This window comes from Macadamia integrifolia, chromosome 4 (genome assembly GCF_013358625.1).
Source record: "Macadamia integrifolia cultivar HAES 741 chromosome 4, SCU_Mint_v3, whole genome shotgun sequence".
Lineage (NCBI taxonomy): Eukaryota > Viridiplantae > Streptophyta > Magnoliopsida > Proteales > Proteaceae > Macadamia > Macadamia integrifolia.
Genome location: NC_056560.1, coordinates 15386875 through 15396114, shown reverse-complemented (window position 1 = coordinate 15396114; position 9240 = coordinate 15386875). Strand labels below are relative to the sequence as shown.

General features: G+C 40.0%; 1 protein-coding gene across 1 annotated transcript; it reads right to left on the bottom strand.

Annotated features, from left to right (window-relative positions):
• Positions 1–1734: 1734 nt before the first annotated feature.
• Positions 1735–3841, bottom strand: LOC122076050 (ribonuclease 1-like). Its single transcript, XM_042641332.1, has 4 exons — positions 3676–3841; positions 3405–3560; positions 2442–2640; positions 1735–2124 (listed from the first exon to the last, which is right to left on the bottom strand). Exons 1-4 carry the CDS (start codon positions 3775–3777, stop codon positions 1901–1903), a joined length of 681 nt encoding a protein of 226 aa, XP_042497266.1. The 5' UTR covers positions 3778–3841; the 3' UTR covers positions 1735–1900.
• Positions 3842–9240: the final 5399 nt, after the last annotated feature.

Here is a 9240-nt window from a genome sequence, read left to right as displayed (position 1 = left end):
CCATCAAACTTGCCACAAACCTCATCCATATAAGTATGTTAACACCCAGTACTCTAGGGTCAAGTGAGGTCAAGCCCAAAATCAAGGTCTGGCAGGCCATTTTTGAGGCCTTGGGCTGAGTCCCACCTGACCGAGTTCTTCTTCTTCTCTCTAGCAATGGCTTCTTGTCGCACTTGCATCTCCCTTCCCCGCCTCCACTTAATAAAGGTCTATCAGGGTCAGCGCAACCCAGCCCTAACTTAGGGGCAAGACTAGATTTTTTAGGCCTTGAGTAAGAATCAGACTAGGTCTGGGCCTAGCTAAGGAGACTCAGGGTTGGCTGAGATTTTAAAAAGCCTAGCCATGTCGTCTCCCTAACACAAAAAAAATGCATATATATTTTATGTTTTGTATTATTTGCATATTTTCACCATATTATTTAATATTTTGCCATAGTTTTAGGTGGGGGTGCAAGTTTGGCTCTGACGGCCCGAACCCACCCTTGACCCGCCCTGATCTTGAACAAGTACTGACCCAAAAATTTTGGCCCTGAGGGCAGGCCCGACCCTGAAATTTCTGACCCTGAGTTAGGGTCAGGGCGGGTAAAGGTTGATGTCTTCGGCCTGCCCAATCCGCCCTGAACCCAACCCTAATTTTTTTACCTTGACTTTTGGCCATGGTTTTGGCTCGACCCAGCCTTGGTATTTTCCCCTGATGTTGATCCTGGTTATGACCTTGATGTTAACCCGGATATTAACCTAATTTTAGATATTGTTTGACATTGAGTCATTGACACCTTAAAAACCTCTAATATATCTTCTCCCCGATCTCTCTTGCTTTTATTACCAAGAGAAAAAAGAAAAAAAGACCTATCTTGTTTTCCTTTTGCCACAGAAGTTACCTTTAATAATATCTTCATTGATTACTCTGGACGTTAGGGTTTCAAATCTTTCGATATCCCATCGTGGGAGTTCACATTGTGTCACCTTTTCATCCCTTAATGAACGTTAGGATGATCTCTTTGTTTATCATGACAAATAATTTATATATTTGGGATTATTTGCTTTCTTAGGATGATCGCCTCTTTGTTTATCACAATAGTTTGTGTTATTTGTATTGTTTGAATGTTTGCTTTAGGATTTTCTCCTTATGACAAGTAATTTGTGACTTTATGTTTTTTATCTCCTCTTTTATGGATTTTTTTTAGTTATTTCATATTTTGTAACGTCAGGGTCAGAGTATACCCGGCCCTTCATGGCGAACCAGGGTCAGGGTCAATCAGGGTTATCTTGGCCTGACTCCAAAAAATCAGGGCCAATCAGGGCGGGTAAGGATTGGGCTGAACCCTGAAGGGTTTGACTAGGGTTTTAAGAAGCTTGGCCCAACCCGGCCCTATTGCACCCCCAATTTTAGGTAGGTAGATCCCAATGTCTTTGCTTACATATTACATTTTAGGACAATGGGAAAGTGAACAGTTGTGATTAGAATATTAGACATATCCGATCATTTTCTATCTACCAGTCACAATAGTTATATCAGCAACCTACGTAGCATAATTATTTTCAAAGAAAGAATGTTACCCGTCTATGTTCTCTACGTCTAGACACAGGTAAGGTAGTTTGAAAAGATGCCTTTGCCCCAATTAATGTATTTAACTCAAACCTAGCCCATTCTACATTAAGGAGCTACACCCAGGGCTGGGTTGTAGCCACTCCGACTCAATTTCTTGACTTGTTTACATCTCTCACTAAGTCCTTGAAGAACAAACACATATTGCTTATATAACCTGATTACAAGTACATGAAGATCAACTCAATGGAATTTTATTCTGCATCAATACTGAGAGACAGATTTATGAAGACAAGAATATAGGAACAGGGGATCTCTGATTTCTCTTGCTTCACTAGTCATGTATCAATAGTTAGAAAGTAGGGAATTCGATCTTTGAATCGCACCGGCCTTTTGGGAATACCGGACACTCGGTGAAGTCAGACCCGGAATTATCCACGCAAAGGTAAACCTGATAGAGCTGGCTATTGCCGGAGTCGTCGACATTGCACTCTATAAAGGGAGTGTATCCACTTCCATCCCTTATGGCCTTCTTGATACTGTCCAAGCTGTAAAATCCCCCATCCGGTTGGATTCCTGGAATTGGTAATTCATGAGTTTCAAAACTGAACCGGTAAAAGCTCGATAATAGATCAAACCAGATCGAACCAAACCAGACCGAAACTGACCAGTGAACACCCTATCCATACAGATTTTATGGGCCGTGTTCATGTCAGGTATTGCCACTAGAGTGTTGGTTTTTGCCTGAGTAGATCGGCCCAGGCCCATATAAATGGGATAGAATTAGCTCCCATCCTTTTCAGTTTTAACCAAAACTTTCTACTCAGTAGATTACTTCTTAAAAATAATTAGAATGATTAATCAAAGTTTAATTGCTTGACCGAAAAAATTACCTGCGTTTTCGAGGATTTGGAGGAGGTCCACTTTTTTCTTGAGGTTGAGAGCAGTTTCAAAGTATCCATGTTGATCGAGGACAGATTCTGAGCAAGTCCCGTGTTTCTCCCATTCGTGTGACCAGAATTTCAGGCCGGTGCTGCTCGGACAGGCTAGCGATGGCCAGTTAGTCTGCATACGGCCGGTCAGGTCTGAGATCTGTAACCACAACATGTAAGGATATCAGAGAAACTAATCCATTACAATCTCATAAGTTTAACCCCATGACAATAACAAAATGAAATGGGCCTAAAGCCTAGTTATTTAAGAATAGCCCGAAGACCCACAAGATGCTCAGTTCCCCTCTTTGGGGTGGTCTATCAGACTATCACACATAACCAAGGCAACAATATCCATGAATTAAAAGTGGCCAATTGTGACAAAGCTAGATGTCACTAGCTGTGGTGAGACATTAAATTTTCCCTCTTAACCGAAGGAAACATTTTTCCTCCTTGGGTTAGATGAGCAATCTCACCAGATTTTTAGGCAAAAGAGAGAGAAAAATGGTCGTGGGCTTTCGCTTGAACCGTAAGAACTCTCTTTAGGAAAGGTTTCGTGTAGTTTTGGTAATTTCTTATGGGCTTATCCCATGAAATCCTCTAGAAAAGATTCTGTGATGATTACCAAAATTAGAATTGAAAGGTACAGGTTGGCCCATAATGGACCAAGGCCCAAGGTATGCAAACAAAAGCAGTCACAGGAAAAGCTTGCTCGATCGAACCATTCAACGGCCAGCAAAAAGAATCACAAGGGTAATTTGGTGTTAACAAAGGTCCAAAAAGACCCAAATGTAGCCCATAGACCCATTTTCACTGTTTCCATACATTATCTTCAAACTATCTATTGGAAACAGCTTTCACATCTTAAATCCACTCTAATTAGTAGGAAAGAACAGAAGAACCAGAAAGCGGAAGAAGGAGTACCACTGATGCATCGAAGGAGTTGCTGGAATCACAGTTGGATGGATACGATCCATCCTTGTAATTGGGCCAAAGCCCATGAATTCCGAAATCTGATGCAGGCTTCCCTGTTGTTGGGTAACAGCATTTCTGCTTTGCATCACAGTATGACCCTGGCCACTGAATTCAAAAAGAAAGAAATTTCATCAGAACCCAAGAGAAGAAGAAGAAGCTAAACTGATATCCTCTCTCTCTCTCTCTCTCTCTCTCTCTCTCTAGAAGAGATCCAACTCACCTGTTGAACAAGGTAGAAGAAATCAAAATCCTGTGAAGCAGATAGAACAACCAGAAGATGTAACACCAGAATGTGAAGCGGTGCTGAAATTGTGGGCTTCATCTCTCTCTCTCTCTCTCTCTCTCTCTCTCTCTCTCTCTCTACAACACAGATGGAATTCTTAAGGATGATGGTTGGGTGTTACTGAAAAGTGTATTTATAAGGCAAAGATTGGGAGGATTTGATTGGAATATTCGAAAATAAGGCATTAATTGGAAAAAAGGAAACCATGATTGGAAAAACTTACAGAAATTCATGAATGGGTTCCATTACAGGCTGTGTCTGGTCACTGCTTTCCGTCGGTCTAACCAATTTGGGACCATGACATAGTATGAGTCATTGCCTACGCAATCATCCCAACATTTTGCCACGTGGATTAAGTATGGCAAAGAAACCCATTATTGGCCACACCATCAGACAGATTTGTATCTGTATATAGTGAGTCCCTCCATTATATCGATAATGAGGGCACAATCACCGCCCGATTAGAATCAAACTACAATGATATGGATGTGCATAGACCATTCGATCGGAATTTTACAGAAGGGCATCATTGATTACCTGTGAAGTGTGAACGACTGGTTCTAAGGTCAGCAAATTTGGCTCTGGTTTAATAATGCATAACGACCAAGTTAGAGAATCGGACACTGCCCTGCTGGACTTCTAACTCGGGAGTTCTGCAGGGCAACGTCCGATTCTCTCAACTCCGTGGTCTTGCACTAAACGACGTTTTGCCCCTCAATTGAATTTAGATTTTCCAAAACCGGTGAAACCGGACTGTACTGACCCAAAAAGCCCAAACCAAATCGAACTCATTCCTTATAATTGGTTTGGTTTCAGATTGATGTATTGTGAGTCATAAAAAACCAGACTGCCTCAAAATCGATCAAAACCGCACTGAACAAGAAAAAAATTGACTGTAACCAAACCTAAACTAATATCAATCTGAAAATCATAAAATATGATTTTTTTTTCCTCAAAATGAAACTAAACATGATATCAAACCATTAAGAGAGAAAATTGAACTAAAATAAATCCAAACCGGACTGAAACAGAACGAACCCAAACCTTCTCTAATTGGTTTAGTTTCAGATTCATCACTTCTGACTTTAAAATTGATTAAGCTCGATCAAAATCAAACTAAACCGACCCATTGACACCCCTAAACTACCCCTTAACTATAGAGTTGCATGCCAACACAAGGTAATTTATGATTGAATTTGAGTCTTAAATTTCACAAGGACATATCTATACAAATAGGAAAATTATCTTAAGAACATATATATAAATAATTTTACTAGAAACCTATTAATCTAATTTCATATCTGCAAACACACAGGAAAACAAAATTAATAATATCGGATCTTAATCTCTTTCTAAAGAAAAAGTAGTCCCTAAAATTTTTTAAAGGGACAACAGTATCCTTCAAAATACCACTTAGAGAGCTATAAAGCTTTTATTTCTTCTTAAAATTTTATGGCATATAATGTCAAATGTAAAAAAATATCTCATTTTAGGAGTATTTTTAAATATATTTTGAACAACTTATATGCTTCTTCTTCTTTTTTTTTTTTGGTCAAAACTTATATGCTTCAATTAACCAAAATACTCTAACAAGAGGGAAAGAGATGATTTTTCTTCAATGTTTTGTTGGATATGCAAATTAACCAATGGGTATTTTAGTGAGTTGTTTTATGCAAGGGTCATTTGCAGATTTTGCTAATTAAAAAAAAAAAAAAAANAAAAAAAAAACACTACTAACCTAGAAAAATATTGTTGCCGAAAGGAGAGCCAACCTCATGTCTTAACTTAGAAAAGTTCTGTTTTTTGTTGATTTTTTAATACTTTGTTTCCACAATTAATCCACCATAACAAGATGTCATGTTAAACGAGGTGCCTTGTCTCCATTACATATGTGCAATAGATGAAAACGTTAGTTAGTTATGATCCAACATAAAGAGAAATGATGCTAGTTTTCTCTGAGGGTGTCAATTGATCAACCCGGTTGGTTTTGGTCAATATCAATCAGTTCCACCAATTTAAGGGTCATACCTATATCAATTATTTAGTTAATTGGGTCTCATAGGCCAAGCATAGACACATTCTATTTGTTAATTTGGTCCATAATTGGGCTCATGTTAATCAACTAATACTATGGCCGTAAAAAGGCTAAATGGCATAAAACTGGCTATACTCTGGCCATAAATGGGCTGATCGGGCTTTCAAACGGCGGTTGGAGGTGCTAGTCGGGTATCCATCGGACCTCAATCGAACACTGAAAATGATCAACCCATAATCGGGTTACACCATTAAGGTTCTATATGGCAACGTTTTGAAAAATCAATTCTGGTATTTTTTTCATTTTTTTTGAATTGAAATAGGGTGAAAGCTGTATAGTATGTCCGGTTCATTTTTCAATTTTTTTGAAATGAACCAGGTACTTTTCAAACTCTAGAGCCCTTTTTTTGACATAAGCTTTTGTTGCTTTTCAATTTTAGAATCAATTCTAAGCAAAAGGCGCACAAATGAATGTCTCACTTAAGTGAATAGGGTGTTTATGGTATTAGACATCAAAACATAACAATCAAAGCTAAAAAGAACTTCCTGGAGTAACGAGAACTTCCTAGAGTAACGGTCTTTCCGGTAGATGTTCGAGATGTTCGAGATGTTCGGAGCTGAGATCTTGCAGTACTTCTTGACGAGCTCTTCTCCTTCCAACACCTTCTTTTCGAATTTCTCGAGACCCTTCCGCTTCTGATCAGTCAACTCTAAAACCAGTTGCTTTCCATTTTTTAAAAGTGGAACCAATTGTTCTAGAGTGTTAGATCAAACACCAAGAAATACGAAAAATAAATAGACAAAAGATCCACATGACACAGAGATTTAACGAGATTCACACACCAGGGTGGTATGCTATGTCCTCGGGCAAAAAAGAAGATGTTTCACTATGCAGAAGAAATATTACTCAAGCAGCAACGAGAAAACTCGCCCTAAAGCCCTAGCTTGACAAAATCCCCAAAATACAATGACCTTTCTCAACATGGCAGCAATACATTATATACTCCAAGTCACAAGTCGACCCATCAGATCACAGTCGATCCGATCGAACCCGCACCCCCATACGAGATCAGTGATGGACTATTGATCTAACTCCTCTGCTTCCATCATAGATCTTAGAAAACTTCTCATTCAAATCACCACAAAAAATATGTCAAATCAAATCAATCTTTAAAATGGGTCAAGAATTCGAGTCAAACTTAACAAAGTGTATTTTAGAGCAACGTCTTCCCTGAAACTGACGATTTAATACGTCGCATCTAATATTGTTGGTAACGTCTACTTACCTATGATTTGACTCCGCCATTTTCTGTTTGCTTTCTTTCACAGACTCTTCAAGTTCGTCCAAGGTAGATAGTTTCTTGCAGAGAGATACTATCTGCTACAATATAGGCTTTCGGAAGGAAAGGAAAGCTTCTGAAGAAAAAGGAAAATGAGAAAAAGGAGGGACCATAGTACACCTTTTCCCATTGATTAATTAATTGGTGAAGGGGAAAGTTGGAGGAGGTGTTATGTGCCGTTCAAACTTCATTGATGTTGGCGAAAACCCAAACATATCTAACAATTGACTGACTTTAATAGACTTCATGTGCTGCTCTCTAAAGTCTTTGGAAAACCCAAATACTTGCAGCAAATTCTTCAAACCATGTGCGAAACCCTGGTTCTTGAAACCTTATCCAAAATGGAGTGTTGGGTTGATCATGGTTTTAGATCAAAATTTGAAAATTCTTCAATTTTGTTGTTTTGGACCATTCTTCAACACTAGAAATATGTAGTCTATTAGAGGAGACAAGCTTAATTGAATAGATAGAAATAAGGCTAACATGCATGCTTGTTCTTTTGAGCTTCCATGGTTGAAGGGAAAGGAGATGGTCTTGGCACTGGGATAGCAGGTATGACTGAAGCATCTCTGAAACTTGAGTGGGATCTTATTTTCTGAATTTAGATATCATTGTACTATGTAGCACTTGCTTGACCTTGTTGAAAACATTAAAATGTAAGAATATATTATAGGATCAATATGACGGATCAATGAATAAAAAAACAATAATACAATCATGAATCTAACTAACACATACCCGGATCCATATCGTATTGAGAAGATTTCACAAGCTTTGTCTTTTTCTTTGTGTTCAATCTTCTTCCTAATGTCACGACCTGCCCAACATAGGCCCACGGGCCTAGCCCACCAAGCCCATGAACTTAGGCCAATGGGCTAAGTAAGGTCCAAGTTCTAGAGTTTTCTACAAAGGTGTAGTAACTCTAGATATTTTATTTATAGAAGATATTTATAAGAGATATTTTGGGAGAGATTTCTAGAATTCTCCACTAAGGAGGTGGGAAGCTTCTAGTTTCCTTCCCAACCATTGGATGGAGGACATTTGTAAATATCTTAACCATCCATTGTAACTTGGGATGCCTATAAATAGGTGTTGCCTCATTTGGCAAAGGCACTCACCAAGGACCAACCAAGAGTGTTCAACCAAGCAAGTGAGTTCTCAAGCCTTGTACTTAAGAGTTCTCTAGTGCAATACAAGTTTATTCTTCTCAAACTCACTCTTGTGTTCACTTCTTCTCTTCCCAAATCCTTTAAGGAGGGTGGTTAGGCTGACTTAGTGCTAGTGGGAGTGCTAAGTGCCAGCACGGGTGCTTAGAAAGGTCTAAGGCCGTGACAGTTGTGGTATCAGAGCTTTGGTTGCGAGGAAGCCAAGCTTGTGGGATAAGAGACAAGCGAGCTAACACTGTGGAATAGAGACCAACACCTACACAAGTAAGCAAAGACAGGGTGAAGGAAAGTTCGTCGACGTTGGCGTTACTATGGAGCCTCGATTAGCTCTAGGGGAGCAAGTATTGGCTGAGGCAAAGGGGTACCTCGATGTTACGGAGCAAAGTGGGGAGGAGCTCAAAGGCCATATGGAGCTTAGGGAGGAGCTTGATGGCCAGATGGGGGAGCTCAAGGGGTCCCTACAAGGTACTCTCAACACCATAGTAAGTAACCAAGAGGAGATGGTTGCCACCTTGAAGGCTCAAGTGTGCAAGGCGTTGGACAAGGTGAAAGCTCGTGTTGGAGAAGAAGTATGGGAATGTTGGGCTACGAGGAGGATAGCGGCGAGGGAAGCCACTCCCTCCACTGACATCTCTAAAGGAGAAGCACTAAGGCACAAGCGTGATAAGAGGGACCGATTCAAGCCTAGAGACAAGTGCTTCTTATGTGATGAGCTACATTGGTTTTGGGATTGCCCCAGGAGGAAAGCTCTCAGTTCCCTATTAGAGGAAGAGGGCCAAGAGGAAGAACCACCTTGCATGGGGTCACCAATACAGCACAGTGCCACCAGGGGCAAGACAGGGGTCGAGGCCCCTAACTCTCAAAAAGGACTGATGTGTGGTAAAGTGTGCATCAATGGGAAGCCCACACAGGTGAAGGCAGATACGGGAGCCACACACAACCTCACCTTGACGGAGGAGTCA

What these genes read in the sequence shown, in the direction of transcription:
- LOC122076050 (XM_042641332.1), bottom strand. Translation starts at nt 3,777, where the DNA reads ATGAAGCCCACAATTTCAGCACCGCTTCACATTCTGGTGTTACATCTT. An exon ending in TCTTCTACCTTGTTCAACAG is followed by an intron (nt 3,561 to 3,675) that starts GTGAGTTGGATC and finishes TTTTGAATTCAG; the next exon opens with TGGCCAGGGTCATACTGTGA. An exon ending in CCAAATCCTCGAAAACGCAG is followed by an intron (nt 2,125 to 2,441) that starts GTAATTTTTTCG and finishes TACCAATTCCAG; the next exon opens with GAATCCAACCGGATGGGGGA.